This window comes from Lissotriton vulgaris, chromosome 6 (assembly GCF_964263255.1).
Source record: "Lissotriton vulgaris chromosome 6, aLisVul1.2, whole genome shotgun sequence".
NCBI lineage: Eukaryota > Metazoa > Chordata > Amphibia > Caudata > Salamandridae > Lissotriton > Lissotriton vulgaris.
Window position 1 is genome coordinate 511,223,647 of NC_141694.1, and position 18,774 is coordinate 511,242,420.

At 43.1% G+C, this 18,774-nt stretch overlaps 1 protein-coding gene across 3 annotated transcripts in view; it reads right to left on the reverse strand.

The window, feature by feature from the left end:
• FILIP1 (filamin A interacting protein 1) overlaps positions 1–18,774 on the reverse strand; it is a 756,098-nt gene that overhangs the window by 373,524 nt on the left and 363,800 nt on the right. For all 3 annotated transcript variants that reach the window (XM_086926517.1, XM_086926515.1, XM_086926516.1), the window contains exon 3: positions 543–716. In XM_086926517.1, coding sequence (XP_086782643.1) covers positions 543–716 — 174 coding nt within the window. The remainder of the gene's footprint in view (positions 1–542; positions 717–18,774) is intronic.

Consider the following 18,774-nt stretch of genomic DNA (forward strand, 5'->3'; position numbering starts at 1 on the left):
TAATAAAAAGTGTCTTTATATAGCGATTACAACCACAGAGTTTGCAGTTTCACTGTGCTGTGCCTAATAGATGTTAAATGTGTCCAAAGGAATAGCACGAATTTCACTATTTTAGATAGAATGAAAGACTGAGAGGACATGCTAGGTCGAGAATCGTTAAATACACGCTGAACAGCTCAGATGAGCTCTGTGGGGGTAATAACACCTAGGTCGGTTAACTGGAATAATTAGATTATTTATTTATATATGAAATTAAATTGACCGTGTTTGTTTTAACAGTGGGATGTCAGGAAGGCAAATATGTGTGGATGAACAAAAAACATCACCCATGTTCAGGCTAAGTTATCAACTACAGGCCATGGTGCAATTGAGCGCTGGGCCGCAAGCATCACAGCTGAAAACAGTTTTACACATAATTCAATCAGCCACTTGTTAGGCCTGCCTTGCGTTCCCTAAAAAGATATAGCTAGAAAAAATAAGAGGCTCTTATACATACATATTCAATTAGATTTTTAATCTCATATAGTTTGGTATATCCTTACCTCAGCCATTGGCTTTTCATAAACATCCTCTCCCAAGGATTTGTCTTTGGACAGAAGCGCATCTCTGTGCAGGACTCGCAGGACATCCTCTGGGGCTGAAAACCCATAGTGAGCTTCCAATACTTGAGGTTTAGTTTTCTCTGTCTTCAGCATGTGGATCACATCATCTCTGGCCTGTGGGAATTCAAATCAAAGACATTAGACATGCAGCTGGCACCAAACAATGTCAGTTTGTCAAACAATTAGGCTGGTTGATGAAATTCATGAGGTTTACTGGCACCTCCGCCATCCGCGGGCGCCCCTTGAATCCATCACACGGTGCTGTTAAAAGGCGTCACGCGGGAGCTTCTGCACGTTTTCTATGGTGCAGGGTCCGAAGAAGAGGTTCCGCATGCAAGCTCCAGTCACGTGACATTGGGTGGTATTGCAAGCCCTAGGTGTTGTATTCGAGGATGGTGTGTTGAGCGAGTGAGGTTTGCAGATTTGGTTAACTTAACAGGCTCTTTGCTGGATTGTTTAGTGCCCAATACCGGCACCTAAAATACTTGCGTATAGCATCTTGTGAATCCCCCCTTCACCTGCATGTGTGTTGTTACTTCTCCCTATGCCAGTGTTTGTGACTCGACGACGATGGAGTCAGCCTGAAAGCAGACGTATGCTGCCCTCACTTTTCCGATCTTACCTTCCTATCTTGGAGGGGCGGGTTAGATGCGCAGGCTGCACCTCTTTTCCGACTGCAGACCTCCTAAGAATCTTGCAAAATGCTGACTGCTGACAAAATGCAGTGGCTAGCCTTTTATTCAATGTGTTAAAAAAATGCACCCGATAGACATGTTTCAAGGATCACGGCTAGAGTCAGGGCACTTGCAGGTTATGTATTTTTATGAAAGCAAGAGCTCTGATTGTTCAATTTTCCCAATTTGTTTTTAAAAGCTGCTGTTATTTCCTGTTTCGCATAATACCTCTGCTGTCCTTGGGCATTTTGCTTTTCACCTGCATTGCTGTCGCACGCAAGCCACGTCTGGAGAATGGAATGTAAACAAACCAACCCATTAGTATGTAAAAATGGATCTCTTTAAATGCAGTGTGTGTGTGTCATGCATGTGATCTGCATTGAACTCATCTTATGTTTCCTATCCCAGCTTATTGAGTGATACTCGCTTACTGCCAGCCGGGCCAAACTGCACTTGTGTCTTTAGACACGGTGGAAGCATGAAGGGGCTGGATCCGGCGTGCAGCTACTAGGTGCGTGTGTAGTGATGAATTCAAAGGGCTGCGTGTGGTGCTGTTGGTGGTAAATTGTTGCAGTTCATTTAAGCGATGATGAGATGGGAACGCAGTGTTTGCCAGAGAGATGCAAAGCAGCAGCCGAAGCAAGGCAGCTGTATTCTAATTCAACCTCAGCCATTCCGGCGTTATGAGGCAGCGCCGTAATATGCATTTTTGTACCCCTTCACCCCAAGCCTGGTTTTGCATTATTGCCCCCTCCACCTCACGCCTTGTCGCATCAGTGTCCCACCCGACACTCCCCCGGCATGGTTTTGCATCAGTCCCCCCATGCCCAACCCCCGCCTGGTTTTGCATTAGTGCCCTGCCCGACCCCATGCCTGGTTTTGCATCAGTGCCTCTGCCTCCCCTCCATCACGGCTGGTTTTGCATCAGAGATTTGTGTCTACTTTTCTTTCCTGAAACGACACTCATTTATGAGAGTCCAACCCTATAATATTGTTTTAATGCTGACGGGTGCATGTGCGTGTTTAAATTATTTTACTTTAACTCACAATTTAAAATGTATTCTGATTCAAAATATAACTGCAGAATGTTTCCTTCACGACATTATCCTTTGCAAAGGGGCCTCTGTGTGATATCTGTACAACAACAAAAAAGTCACCCAAGGCACTCTAAGGGTCAACAATCTGAAAGGTACAAAGGCTGAAAATGCGTAGAAAGGAAATATCCAAACCCAAAAATAAAATAAATATACCCAGACGTAACGGAAAGGAAAGATGTGATTTTCACCTAGATGTGATGGAAAGTCAGCTTGAAAGAACTGGGAAATACTCAGGGTTGTACAAACAGGCATGCCCTTCCTCATTTGAAAGAACGAATGTCTACTGTGAGCCCCTCAGAGCAAGATTTGTGTGAGTCGTCCAAATATGAAGCGAATTTCAATAATCTTAATGGAAGCAAGTGTTAGAGCTGGCAGCAGTCATCTTTTGGCAGGAGAGTATGTGGGAGATGTTTTAATTATATGGTTTGCTCGGGAGAGGAAGTGTGTCTTGAATGGTCACATACTAAAAGGGTCTTTGGGCTGAACTGAGCCAAATATATCCCAAAATAAAGGTACGTGACTGCGTGCGCACACGACCATAGCATCACAATCTTTGTGTGCTCGAAGTTTTTAGCAGTTCCTTTTCTTGGCTGCGAGGGGAAGTGGATAACAAAGGGTTATGTGAACGTGTTTGTGATTAAGTAAGAAAAGAGAGTAATACAATTATATTAAGCACTGGCAATGCCAGAAGGCCTGGCTTTGGCCAGCTGGTGCAATGGTTAGTTTTGTAAAACAATTATAATAAGCCTGTGTGTGGGACACTGTGACACACTGTATGTGTGAGACACTGTGTGTGTGAGAGATACTCTGTACTCAATCTCTACTACTCTCTACTACTCACTCTACTACTCTCTACTACTCACTCTCTACTACCTCTCTACTACTCACTCTACTACTCACTGTCTACTGCTCTACTACTCTACTCTCTCTCTACTACTCTCCTCTCTACTACTCACTCTCTACTACTCACTCTCTACTACTCATTCTACTACTCTCTACTACTCACTCTCTACTACTCTCTACTACCTTTCTACTCATTCTCTACTACTCACTCTACCACTTTCTATTACTCACTCTCTACTACTCTACTCTCTCTCTACTACTCTCTGCTACTCACTTTACTACTACCTACTACTCACTCTCTGCTACTCTCTACTCATTCTCTACTACTCTCTACTCCTCACACTCTACTACTCTCTCCTCCTCACTCTGGATGTGTGTGTGGCTGTGTGTGTGGATGCGTGTGTGGTTGTGTGTGTGGTTGTGTGTGTGTGGCTCTGTGTGTGTGGCTGTGTGTGTGTGTGTGTGTGTGGCTCTCTGTGTGTGTGGCTGTGTGTGTGTCTGTGTGTGTGTGGCTCTCTGTATGTGTGTGTGGCTCTCTAGTGTGTGTGTGGCTCTATGTGTGTGTGTGTGTGGCTCTATGTGTGTGTGTGTGTGGCTGTGTGGGTGTGGCTCTCTGTATGTGTGTGTGGCTGTGTGTGGCTCTGTGTGTGTGTGTGTGTGTGAGGCTCTCTATATGTGTGTGGGTGGCTGTGTGTGGGAGAGACAGCAGTGTGATAGAGATAACAGTGTGAGTGTTCTAGGGAGAGCATGGTGTGTGGAGAGCATGGTGTGTAAGAGACAGCAGTGTGTGAGAGACAGCAGTGTGAGAAACCTTTGATTTGTTTTGGTTTTTGAAACATAAATAAAACGCATTGGTGTTTGCAATATCAATAGCTCAAACTCGCTTAAATACGCGACCTATGCAATAGGTCTCGCATTTGCGAGACATTAGGCTATTGGCATTGTAAATGACAATGTCATTTATTTTTCTGTTTTCAAAGCCAACACAAATAAAAATGTTGTCATTTACAATGCCAATAGCTCTAACTTTTGCAAAGGCGAGACCGTTGCATTGTAAATGCTTGTTTTAGCAAGTCTGCAATGTCCCAGCAAGCATTTCATTTGTTTCCATTCTCCATCTCTCTATTTGTCTTGCTGTCATGGCAGCCCAGCGCTTCCTGTCTCAATTTTACATGTGCCAATAAGACCACTGGTTTCATTCAACACTTCATGTGAAAAATGTACTTCCAAGATGGCGACCATATAATGTATTTTTCTGTCTACTCATGGTCCTTAGCCCATACAATTCTCATCAGTTGGCATACACTGCATTCTCTAGTCGACCAAAACACAATTACAAAGAAATTCAATTTTAACTCCTCATGTTATATGAATGCATAAAAATGTCACTAGGGCAAACATCGTTCCTCCTAAAAGACACGCGCTCAATCCCTGTGTCAACAAGGGATGTTTTTTTTTAACAATGTCTCCTAGACAAGCCAGCATAGTTCACAAACGAACTACAGAAAATCTCCTTCAGCCTCTTTTATCAGTTGCCAAAAAATTGTTTTGCTGGCCCTCAAAACAAACTTGTGCTATGAATCACACAAATTCATTCCAATGCTCTAGCACATTCAGAAGTAGGTGCAGCTGCAGTAGTGGCGGAAGTATGAGATGATTGAAATGCAGGTTATATGTGCGGTGGGAATGAGTACATATTATAGACCTTCATACCATAGGACATGATCACTACGTTCAAAATAAATATGAAAACTTTTGATATAGCCATTGACAATTTTGTGGGTGATACACTTAAATCACGGAATCACACCTTTCAATCATAGACTATTTCTACCCATTGAGCACTGACAGTAAATAGTTTTATGACACGCTGAAATTGCTGAGCTTCAAAATTGTTCATGTGGTTCATCATTCACACTTCTTTCCCTGCTATTTAACTTGGCTCTAGAAGCTTCTATGCTTCCATCGCTCTTGACCTCCAATTTCAATGTTGTCATTCCTGGAACCCAACCATCGTTGCACAGTTCTTGGGGACCCATTATTAGCACACGTTAAAAAATTGGCTGGGTACAAGCTCATTTGCTAGAGACGGGTTTGGTATGTTTAAACTATTCCTAAATTAACTAACATGCATTCTGTTTGCTGGAGGTCTGCATTGGTGCAATGGAGAGTTTGCTGTGTGCAAATGTAATTTCTCTTTTATTGGTTCACTAAAAACTTAGAAAAGTTATTTCTCAGATGGGAGCACTAATCATGAAGATGATATTATCAATTGTCTTAGTATGGCCTTAAACATATTTATAATTGATGGGTGGACTTGCCAGGTGCCAAGAAGGCACCATTGTCTTGGCGCTCTCGCCTGAACTCACAATTGTTCGTGGTGCCATTACGTCTCCAGAACACAGGGGCTTGCTATGGTGATGAAATGAAGAAGGAAAACCAATGAGCTCGGTTTAGGGTTATAGCAGTGTCATGTGTTGGCCGAGAAACTGTTGAGGGTCTGCTTCAACCTTTCTAGGCTTTGCATTTGAGCAGCACACTCTGAGCTGAAAACGACATTGCTGCTGGTGGAGTCTTCAATGACAGCTGAGCCTTGAGCTAGAGATAAGTGTCCGTTCAAGGAGCACTGGAAAGCTGCAGTCTGTCTGCAGTACAGAGGGGCAGAGGGGCGAGTTTGTCCCCTGCTGAGCATTGATACTGGAGCATGGGGCTGAACTGGAGGAGTCGGGCTCTTTCTTATGGTCTTTGTTGGTGACGCCATTTTGTGGTGTCAACAGGAATGTTCCTTCCTGACAAAGCTTTGACATTCCTCCCCTGTTTAAAGGACCCTGAGGATGGGTGCAGTTTTGCTCACTATTAAACCTGCATCACTTAGAGAGGAATCATCACAGTAGCATTGTTTATCTCACTATATTAAGCTTCTGACAAGTATAAGATGGCATCTCTCGACCGAAAAAGAGGAAAGATACCTAGAGTGCTGTAGAGTAATGTTAGAATACTGTATGTTTTCAAATCTATTGTCACATTGAGTGTCATCAAAGGGTGAACTTCTACCACTTTGACTTTTAACCTCTTCGGTGCTCATTCACAGTGGAGCTGTGCTCATGACGAGCTGGTCTCATGTCATGAGCTCCGTGGCGCCCCGCTTCCCCCCACCTTCCCTGCACCGTGGGGGAATTACCCCCGCAGGAAAGGGGTTAAAGGCTGAATATGTTTTATTTGAGAAAAACACAGTTACATTAAGTAAAAAAGGTCTACATAATAACATTACCCATCTCCCTGTATAGCCTTTTATGTAAAATAACAATATATATTACTTTTACTGGTCACTTGATGAAAATAATGACCTCATTCTAACTAGGTCTTGGTCAAAAAATGTACTCCGGTCGCGGCGTTGGTGGAATTTGGGAACTCCGCGCTACGTATGTGATGTGAGTTTCTGCTAAATTCCGCCACCCAGCGCGTGGGGGAGTTTTTTTCCTTTGGCTTGTTTTGGTGTTCGCTGGCAAGCTTGATGAGATGTAACCCCTTCCATGCGACGCAAATTTTCGGGCTGTGCTGGGGTTTTACAGAGTGGGCTGGATTCGGATGGCCAGGGGTCGTCCTGCACACACGCTCACTGTGACGCGTGACGGCTCCCAGCCATCGCGAGCATGCAAGGGTTTAAAGGCTACTAGCAACCGCATGCGAGATTTGGAGGGCACTAGTGCAGTTTCCAGCTGCAAGCACATCTTCCGGCCATGACAGCGACTACCGCCTCCATTTTCATGACACTGGCAAACGCGAGCTACCACGGCTGCACCTCAAGCAAATTCTCTACTAGAGAAGCAGCTAAATCGGCTCAAAAATGCATTTTTGAATTAATATTCTACTTCAAGTTGTTTTTAGTGCTAGAAGTTTTTTTTTTTTTTTAATTTTTCAACAAGAAGGAAGTGCCCCAGGGACTCCAACTTCCTGTTCCTGTCCAAAAGGCTCCTACCAGTACTTTGTCCATCTCCTGGTTACTTTTCATTTGAATTTTGAGGTGGAAGGTTCACTGTCTTTGCTGAATATATACCATTGTATTCAAGGACTTTTTTGTGCTATCACAAATAAGTTCAAAAACGTTTGTGTAAGGGTGTTGTTCTTGTACTTTACCAGTATTTATTTGTACCTTTATTTTATTTTTAAATTGTATTGTGGTAGGTGGCCTGCAGCTTCAGTAGGGGCTTAGTTATGTATTTGAATTACATTTTCCATCTTTTGTAAAGAAAAAGGTTGCACAGTTCAGTACATTTTCTCCATGTTTTTTAAATTAACACTATTCATTTATTTGACTATGTGGCCTAGTCTGCCCATGAGCCATCCAGCCAGTAGCCTCAGTACTAGTCATGGATGCATGGCACTACTGTGTCTGTGGTATATGTTGTTTTAAAACATACTTTAGGGATGGGATGGTATTATATTAAATTGAAAATTTATGTTTTCTTTTATGTATTTCACATTTTTTTCTGCAAAAAGCGTATTTTGGTGGGGTGATATTTGATGCTTTGGTAGGATGTGTTGTTGTAAACATATTATAACTCACTTAATTTTCATTTTTGGCCTTACTGAATTAATGGTAGTGTTTTCTTCAGTGTCACAATGCATTCTTTGTCTGGCCAGTGTGTGTGTGTGTGTGGGTATGTGTGCTTTGTTGTCCAGGTCTCCTTGCTTGTTGTTTGACCATGTAGTCAGTGGCCATTTTGTGTAACCGGCCAGTGTGCATTTGCCATAGGTCTGCATGTGTTCTTTGTTGTGGCCATGCCGCCTTGCTTGCTGTTGTTGCATGAGCATGTGGTCAGTGGCCATTTTGTGTAGCTAGCCAGTGTACTTTTGCCATAGATCTGCAGGTGTTTTTGATATGGCCATGCCTATTTGCTTGCTATTGTTATTTGACCATGTGACCGATGGCCATTTTGTGTAGCCGGCAAGTGTGCTTTTGCCATAGGCCTGCATGTGTTCTTTCTTGTGGACATGCCTCCTTGCTTGTTGCTGGTTGACCATGTGGCCGGCAGATATTTTGTGCAGCCACCCTCTTTTTTTAGTTTTCAAAGCCATTTTCTAGAGCGATTAAGAGGAGAGGGTTGTGCTGTTTTGTTTTTGTTCATTTTAAAAAACTTTTTCCTCATATCAGTTTAATAATATGCTTTAAGATCATTGTAGTATAGGTATATTATGAACAGTGTTTTATATTATATGTATTTTTTAAATTTTTTCTCCTGCACTTCCTTGCCTCCCAATGGGTTTCTCTTATTCCCCTCGTACACCAGCAATTAACTTGCATTTATTTTTTATGTTTTATTTTTAATTTTTAATGTAAAAAAATGATTTAAATGTTCTAAAAAATATATTTTTTTAAAATGTCCTTTTTTTAAAATATTTTCCTTCCATCAATCCACCCCTGCCTGCCATAGGCACACAGCCACGCACACACAGCATACATTTTTTAAGGATTATTAAATTTCCCCCCGGCCCCTCTGCCTGGCATTGGTGCATACACACCAGCATTAATTTTTTTAAGGATTAATCCATTGCACCTCCCGGAGTGCCACAGGTGTCTCCATTAGGTGCACATAAAGCAAACATTTACATCTTTATGTTGTTATCTTCATTGAAAAGGAAATACAGTATGTTATGGCACTGTGGTTTGACATTGGAATGGATACACTAATGTATTATTTAGGATAAGAACTTAGGTAACCACACTAAATTATATTGTCTTTGTCTGTACTAATTCAAACTGCAATAATTACATGCCACGTTCCACTAAATGTTTTTCATGCATGTTTGCCTTTAAGTGTGCAAGAGACATCACCCATAGGAATGCCAGATAGGAGGTCTGTACAAAGTGACATGACCTCACAACCCAAGACGTGAGTCCTCCAATCTCTTCTGCTTGTGCAGCTAAATGCCACTGCCAACTGACAGCTTCCAAAGAAAGGTGCTGCCAAGAAAGCGGCCAGTGAGGAGAAAAAAAAGCAGATTTCCGCCACTTGTGTGCTGACCACAAACATTTTTAGGCAACTTGTGCCTGCACACCACCAAATGCATGGGCGTTTTAATAAACAAGCATTTACAATGCAATAGGTGTCTCATTTACAAAACTCTTTTGTGGAAGGGTTTTTTAGAATTTACGGCGGACAGCTCCCTGAAATAGAAGGTTTCCTGAAGGACCTATTTTGCCATAGTTACTGCTCCAGCGCTCCATCACGATGTGCTGTAATTTGGTTTGCAAGCTGTGCAGCAGAGTGCTGTTCACACAATCCACCTGACAACAGACATGTGGACCATTTGGCACACCACTGATTACATATACATCACTGCACATTAGATCTCTTTTGAGAGGGTTAGGCAACAGCTATCTATAGATCTTGGCGCTGAAGAAAATTTTAAGTGTATTCGGCGGCATGCAACAGTAGTCATGTTTGCCATGGAGAAATCCCATACAGCTGCAAACATCTTGAAAGACTTTAGCAGCAAGGCGTTTAAATGGTTGTGTCCCAGAGGACACAGAATTTGATTTGTTGCCATGGATAATGGCAGTAATATAGGTAAGGCCATGGCAGATATTGGCTATTTCAGGATCCTGTGTTTGGCGCATTGCATCAATCTGATTGTGCAAGACTTTCTCAAAAAATAAGACATAGTCAGCAACTTAATGACCACCTGCAGCAGAATCTACACTCATTTTAGGCATTCTTTTAAAGTCCAGAAGCAGTTGAGGGTCATTCAGAGTGTTAATAGAGCACCAGTTAAAGCCCTCATACAGGAGGTGCCAACACATTGGAACTCGACCAATTACATGTTCCAACATCTGCTTTAGCGGTACAAACCGATCAATGAATATGTCATTCAAAGAGGTGGGGATGCAACTGGGAAAAGCATGACCATGGGGGTGGACAAATGGGACCTAGTCAAATACTTGATACAGATGCTACTTTGAGATTTGTACACGGGAAGTCAGCATGGAGGGAAGCCCGATGGGCCAAGCTATCCCGTTGTTGCATCTGCTACAGGACCAATAAAAAAGGGGACTGAAAGGTTCTCAGGCATGAACAAAAATACAGGTGCACATGTCATGGTTGAGATCTTAATCTCTCACTTGACTGTTAATTCAAGGCTGCAAAGAGACCTAGTGTTGTCCAAAGAGTACATCTGTGCCACAATACTTGATCCCCAGTGCAAAAAAATTCTAGCCACTTTCATTCCTTTTTCAGAAGGGAATGTACCACAATACAAGACATAGATTGTTGAGCAAACCAGAGACCTGGAAGAAGAACGGCTGGAAATTAGAGTCTCACTTCTGGGCAGATGTTATGGGGTTCCACCTTCAACTTCCAGAGAGGGCAGTCCTGCTGCCTCACAGCAGCCACAACAACGGAAACAGAAGAAACTGCTGCAACCTCTACATTGGCTTGGTTTAAAGTAGCAGGTCTTAAGTCCAGGGCAGAGGCAAGGACAAAAGAGGTTGAGCATTTGGCAAAACCAGTGAACATTCAGATGATGTTCCAGGACTACATGAATGACCAAAGAGAGATCTATATGGATCAAACCCACTGGTGTTTTGCAATGGAAAGATGCACTAATGGGCAGAGCTCAGCAGGCTGGCAATAAAATATCTGGGTTATCCGGTAAGCAGTGTGTCTGCTGAGCAGGTGTTCAGTGCAGCTGGTGCAGTTGTCACAATGAGAAGGAACAGTCTCTCACCTCAAAACGTGGAGACTGATCATGATCAAAATGAACCAACACTTCATACCGCACAAATACACTGTTCCTGAAATTTCACAGGAGGGGGAGAGTGAGCGGTCAGAGTCAAGTGTGTTAGCAGACAAACTTCTGGGCAAACTACCTGAGTTTGAGGACAAACTCTACTTCCCTGACTCTGACTGGGTTGGCCACCATAGAACCTTTTAATTATTTATCATTGAACTACTTTCAGAAAAAGAAAAAAGGGCAAAGCTGGTGTTTGTGTCTGACTTAGGCAGCCCCACCATTTCAAGGCACGTGTATGGTTGGATTAGAGTTGGACCAGTGTGCAGTGAAGAAGCCTCCCCATTCCTTTCAAGACATTGGAGAAAGTAGCTGCTTCCCTCCCATGACTGTCTTCTTTTTTTTCATCACCTAGCAGGCTGCCCCAGAAGATCACTTTTACAAGATTGCCAAATTCCAATGTGTTGCTTGCATCAAAAAGGAGATACAATTGTGTACCTACCATCATGCTTGGATTGGTACAGGTAACTAGTGCTCCAATGAGAGATATATTATTGAGTGATTGTAAGTGATGACTGATGATTATTTATTTTGGTGGCAGACAGTTAGGGAGGGTGTTGAACTAATTTGTAAATGTGATTTCGATGACATGCAATGTTTGGGGCCCGATTGGTGATCATTTTTACTGAAGGTTCTGGTTTTTCAGAGATCAGTAACTTTAGTTAACAAATACAAATCTACATAAAATATTCAAATTTTGTTTGTCTTCTTGTTCTTCAACAGCAGTGCACTAAAGGTCTATCTTGCTCTGGTTGGGACAGAGTTGGACTGATTCAACTGATAGTGGAGTGGTGTGGCTCACTGGTTAGAGGTGGCAGACCTGGAAGCAGAGAACGGCCCGGGACCAGGGTTCAATTCCCGACGATGCAGGGTTGTGGACCAGGGTCAGCGGACTCGATAATTCTCACCTCGGTGCCTACTCTAACCAGGGATCACACGCGGCAACTCTGGGCATTAGCTTGCCTCATCTCTACAACGGCCCCCCACATTCACCGGGGATGCCTGGTTTCACCTTGGAGATACCCAGTAAGGGACCATCTCACAGGGATAGCCAGGACGGGTTCCCCAGCGGTCTACAGCGCCACGATGCCTCAGGGCAGCAGTGCGCTTTACAAGACACATACATTACATTACTTGGAGTCAGGAGGAGGATGGAAGGACTAAGGGCAGGACTACTTCAACAGCCATAAGAAGGAAGGTATTGACTTCAAAGCAAAACCATGATAAGATGACTCTGAGACTTACTCCGCTCTGTGGACAGGAGAGAGGTGTGTTGATTTGGGAAATGCTACTGAGTATTGTACTTGCTCAAATGTGAAATAATTTTTATGTGGTTGTGGTCCGGGGGGCATGTTGCTTGTAACTAGAGATAGACTTGTGATGCCACATCATCACATGATGCAAGCACTCAGCTAAATATTATGATGACGGTTGTGAGATTGATCAGCCGGTACATGCAGCAACTTGTCCGTGATTGGTTGTAAATTGCTCTCACTTCTCAAAGAATTGATCGCACAAGTCATAACATAAATCAAATAAATGATTGCAGCAGCCTTGCTTAGGCTCTGCCACTAAATCTTCTTGGCACAGTCCTCATGACGCTTATCTTCTGTCTTTCTCCTTGACTCTACAATATCGTTTCTGTTTTGCAATCAGCAGGCCTTCTCTTCTCACGCATGAAAGGTGAAAGCTCCATAAATCATCTGCTTACCTTACCAGACCGGTTAAGCCTGGCAACCAAGAGTGACTGCCATTCAGAGAAGAATGCAGATGCACTGACCAATTTTGCAATACAGAATATTTTTTCTTTTAACAATCATAATTTTTAGAACTGTGTGGGTTCACTTCATTGCTCCATAATTTGTGTTTTTCAAATCTGGATGATAGAACATCTAGATATATTATTATAATAACGTGGGTCTCTGGGGATGAAGGACTGTTAGCAATGCATTTAATTAAACTGTGTCATACCCATTCCTTCATTTATTTCCACAACAGAATGATGATGATGTGCTGCTCATCGTTTGTTTGTTTGTTGTGTAGTGTTTGTCTTATTCACACCTTTCCCCAAGTCCTTGTTCCTATCCATTCATCAAACCCCTAACCTCTGATTTATTTAGGTATGACTTAGTTTACACCATAAATGGATCACAGGCCTTGTGGGGTGGATGTGGTGAAAGCCACAACAACTCTCTGCAGAATCTTCTATTCACACCAGCCCCACTTAGCCACCCATGCATAAAAGGGGTCCATATTTTAGATACAGGAGAACATGTGTTGCCTAAACGCTTAGACTTGTCCAGTTCAGACTTTGAGACCACTTTTCCTGACTCAAAGATATCATGACTTTCGTTTTAATAACATACTTTTTCCCTATTGCACGAGAAAAGTTACTTTTGCTAGTTTTTGTTATAATATCAGATAATCATTGTTGTGTCATGGTGGTAGTAGTCTTTGTAAAGCTATGATATAAATATAACCCACTAACTTTGTATTTTTCTTTCAATTCAGTTGCCAATGATGGATAACCCTTTTGATTAATCCTACAGTTGGAGCTCTCCTGGGTGAGAGTGGGACCTCACTTGTGATGACTTCCATGTTAGCACACTAGCCTGCTACTACTACCATCACCATTAGGATGGCATCTTGGGAAACCCTGCAGTAAGATTTTGGAAGATTGAGGGAGGTAGCGGCCATCGCATCATCTATTCAGGTAAAAGAACTTTGGAGTGAAGTGAACTAATATAATTAGTAAGTAACTAACTTCTACTGCAGATAAGCAATAGTTTATATAGGTTTTTAGGCAATATAGGCAATGGCAGCATACCCCCTAATGGCCAATATAGTTACAGAGGTTATTAGAACAAGGGTATATAACTAACTGGTATACACTTTGATAAGTGGGTTAAAAAAGCAGGTTGCTCAAAAAGGCAGCTGGGCAAAGTAAAAGTAAAACGTAAAAAAACTGCTTCAGGCATAACATATGATAGAATAACTTTTCCTTTTACTTTTTAACAACAAAATCCATCCTCTTCTCCCACACCAAGCCCAACTCTCTCCCTAAACAAATAAATATCACCTCAACCAATGTCCAAACGTCCAATGAAGAGTTGAAAACAAAGTCCAAAACTGCCCCTATACCCACCCTCTCCACCCACAACAAAATTCCCCCCCACCAAAACAACATTTTTTCAAAGGGCTCAGAAGAGGTCATTTTCAATGTGGGTCCACAGTACTTGCTGTTGGGCCTCGAGGTATGCCATCTGATGGTGCAGCTGTGCTAGATTGTGCAGCACACTGCATTAGTACTGGCACTCTAGGTAGATGGAGGGGGCCGCAATGGTGGTTCAAGTGGCTGCCAGCTGTTGGTAGCAATGGCAATGTTGCTGCTGGGAGGATGAAGGTGCTGGCTGGAGGACCTGAGGCCATGGACAGTGGCAGATGCCACCACCTTAGCCTCCTCCATAGCTACCAGCCGTTGGTACTCCGCCCAGATGGCCTTCAACCTCTGCAACCACAGCCAGACTGCCATCTCCTGCCATGTTGGTGGTGAACTAGCAGGAGTAGCTATATCAAGAAAGAAGAAAAAAAGACACATTAAAAGCAATGCTCTGTGCAAACACTTGCCTAATATTATGTAGTCCCCTAAGGCCATTTGATGTGATTAGGAAAGCCACAGGGCCATTTTTTACCTACACATGCCTCACATAAAAGCACTGATTGGCAGAATAACACCAGATAAAAAAAAGATGAGTTTTTTATTCTTTTAAAGGATTTCCTAGTAAACAATTAAACAGACACTTTGTGCGTAAAAATACAAATACATCCCCTCTCATTAATGAGCAAGGCATTATGCACTGTAAAGTGCAAGTATTATAGTTGTGTTAAATTAATGAAGGCATGCTAGCTAGCACGTCGGGTACTTTGCTACTCTCTGCAGTCTGCAGCTGGGGCAGCTGTAAGGGACAATTATCTTATTTTAGTGGCCCTGCTCTTCCTCAAATACCTTTCAGATCCCCCTGACTCCACAGAGGCAGGTGAATAATAATGATACTATGGCACATTGTCACATACGCCACGTATAGAAAGCGGATATCCCGTTTGCTGTAAATAGATGGTGGGAAAAATGATGCACTGCAGTATAGGGAGAGGAACAGATTATAGATTTTATTTGGCATCTTCATCACGGAGTATCCCATCCGTAAAACTCAAAATCAAACACTCAGTCCCACTTTTCTCCCTCGCCTCGCCCTGCCACGTCCTACTCCACAAATTATTTCCAACAAATAAATTCCCTTTGCATTCAGGAAGGAAACTGAACGTACTCCACTACAGGGTAAGTTGGAGGGATTAGGCCCGGTAGGCAGAGATTTTGCAATAGAAACTTGATGTATCACTGATAACCATAATGTGCCTAAGCTGTGGCTTATGCAAAAAGACAATTGATGGACAGAATGCAGAACAATGTCATACATTCACCCCAGTACAGAGACCTGTGCCTAAATCCATCATTCTTTCGCTCACCATGTAATTCTAGTTTGGACCCAGCCATATGCAAATCAGTCTTGACTCTGCACCCAATGGGAACAGTCCAGCCCAAACTGCCAGGCCAGGTCCTCCCTGGACTGGAAACAAGCATCCTAGGACCGGTTTCGGGCTTTCAACCTTCATCAGCCAGGAAAGCTTGACTCCAGGGTCATGGAGAGGACGGTACCCACGTCTGGGCATACCAAACTGGTGTGGTGAGGTGAGCAAAAGAATGATGGATATAACCCAGATCCTTGTGTACGTCATTTTGGGCATTCAGCCCTCATCAGCCAGGATAGCTTGACTCCAGTGGCATGGAGAGTGCGGGACCCACGTCTGGGCATACCCGTCCCACTCGTGGAGGTAAATGCAAAAAGAACAATTGATGTACAGAATGCAGAACAATGTCATACATTCACCCCAGTACAGACATCTGGGCCTAAATCCATCATTTTTTTGTTCACCATGCCATTCTAGTTTGGACCCAGCCATATGCAAATCAGTCTTGACCCTGAGTCCAATGGGAACAGTCCAGCCTGAACTGCCATGCCAGGTCCTCCCTGGACTGTAAACAAGCATCCTAGGACCGGTTTCGGGCTTTCAACCTTCATCAGCCAGGAAAGCTTGACTCCAGGGTCATGGAGAGCACGGTACCCACGTCTGGGCATACCAAACTGGTGTGGTGAGGTGAGCAAAAGAATGATGGATATAACCCAGATCCTTGTGACTGGGGGTGAATGTTAGCATTGTCCAGCATTCCATCCATCAATTGTTTCTTTTGTATATGTCGCCCTAAGTGGGAAGGGTATGCCAGACGTGGGTCCCGTGCTTACTACACCATTGGATTCAAACTAGCCTAGCTGATGAAGGGTGTAAAAACAAGGAAAAATTATTCTAAATGGGGAGAGGAAAAAGTTAGGGAGGTACCTTCACCCACTGCAGCACTGGTGGTGGCAGCCCCGGATTTACCCTGACCGCCTCCGATGCCCTCTTCTTGCCCTTGGGTGCTGATGTAAGAAAACAAGAAGATAAAAAAATGTATTAGTGGTACAGTTAATCTCCCCAAAAAATTTTGACAGGCAAAGGCAAATACAGTAATATTGTACTTTTCTAATTCAGATAGCCTATAGTACTAGTATTGAGTTGACCTGTTCCTAATTTCCTAAACCTAGACTACTTTTGGAACTACTGATGCATTGCAAAAAATGATCTTTGCTTCTCAACCCCCTTTGGTGGGGCAACTCAGTCTCCCTTTTCAATGCATAGATGCATACGAATATAGCACCTTACATCACATGCGTTTGCAACGCATGCCATTATAACGCAGTTGTTTCAAAAATAGCGTTGTTACATCGCAGTACATTAAAACGTAAGACGTGGTCACATCGACTTGCTGTAGGGGGCGCGCTGGACTTAGGAATATTATAATTTACTATTTCAACTACAGTGTGCGCAACAGTAGAGAAGGTGATGGAATAGTAAATTATACTATTCCTTAGTTTAGCATGCCCCTACAGCAAGTCGATGTAACAACTTGCGTTGTAATATATTGTGATGTAACAACGTGGTCGTTGTAATGATCGCGTTGTAATCACTTGCGTTGTAATGCTTGCGATGTAATGGCTGTTTCCCATGCATACTACACATCACTGCGAGATTGCTTGGGTCTGTATGAGCTACATAAAGAAAAGCACAGAGAACACTAAATCACTGGTATTACTACTACTACTTTCTTAGTGACAGGACAGAGGAGTTTGCATGACTTTTTAAATAATCAGCCCAAGTGATCTCTGATGAGTACGATAAGGTAGCCCCGAGCACATGGCTAGCACAAACTGGATCACATAATATTTGCAACGTAAATTTAACTTACCTCTGATTGTGAACAGCATGCTATTTGAAAAAAACTAATAACATTGTATAACACAACAAATAAATAATTACTCACCAAGCCCCGCAACCTTGATGTCCAGCAGGTCGAGCAGGTCTTGCTCCCGGGTATGTTGACCCAGCGGTGCATCAACTGCTGCTGGATGCGCTGGACCGCAGTGCTCTGACGCATGCACCAGCACACCCTTCCTCCCAGCAGCTGACGCTCCTGCAAGGAGCATCCACTCACAGGCCTGCCACCTGCTGCCAGCATGTAGGGGAGATGTAGCTGCACATAAAAAAAATCAGTGCCGCCACCTCCACCTTTGAAAAAATGGGGCAGGCTGCACCTCTTGGCTCTGCTGGCGACTACCGGGTGTGCGGCACTGGAGCCGCAGCTTCTTCTCTAGATCTGCTCTGCAATGGCGCTGGGTAGGAAAAAAGAAATAGATAAAGTAGGAAGGAATTATTAAAAGAAGCAAGGAAAAAGTAGGTAAGTAAAGGGAAAACCAAAAAATTTACAAAAAGTCACTGAAAAGTAAAAAGAAAAGTAAAATTCACAAATACAAGGACACAAACATATAAAATAAAGGTAAATGGGGTGGATGAGTAGGGCAGGGGGAGGATGAGAATGATTTAGAATGGATGGAAATATCAGGCCCAGCACCATACACAGAACAGAAAGCATGTAAAACAAAATGGGCGCGCTCATTCAGACCGCTTGGTGTTGTTGGTAAATGATATTTCAGTGCTGAAATGCGTATCATGCTACTGGCATTTAATAAAGCAGTGCGAACGGGTGGATTAGGAATGCAAGAGAAGTGGTTATGTGTATAGGGAATTTGGCGCCACAGGGTTGAGTTGCACTTATTGTTTTCTGTTTCTAAAGTAAGTTAACGGTGCTCAATGATGTGGAGATCCACTAAACTCCACAAGGCAAGCACGAAGCTCTCAACAAAGACTCTACTCCCAAGCACACGTTTCAAGTTGAAATGCGATTTCCCTCTTAGTAGCAGACAAATACAGTAATATAAAGCCAGAATATACACAATTCCTCTTCAGTTTTCTTGTTCACGCTTTATTCTGGTGTTCTCAGCCACAAACAACACTTGTTTCGTCGCTACAGGGTGTGATCCCGCGACTTCCTCAAGGCTATTCTGTCCAAGTATATAGTTTTTCAATGTGGTGTTAATTCCGACCCACACAGGGGTTATAGTAAGTATCACAGTCAATCCGAAAGCACAATCCCTTTCACTTGTACGTCCTGGTCTTTTCACCATAAATGATATCCTTATCTTATGTGAATCGCAGAGTACAGCAATAATCCCAGCAGTCGGCAAACCGTGTGCGGTGTGCAATCTCCAGTCTGTT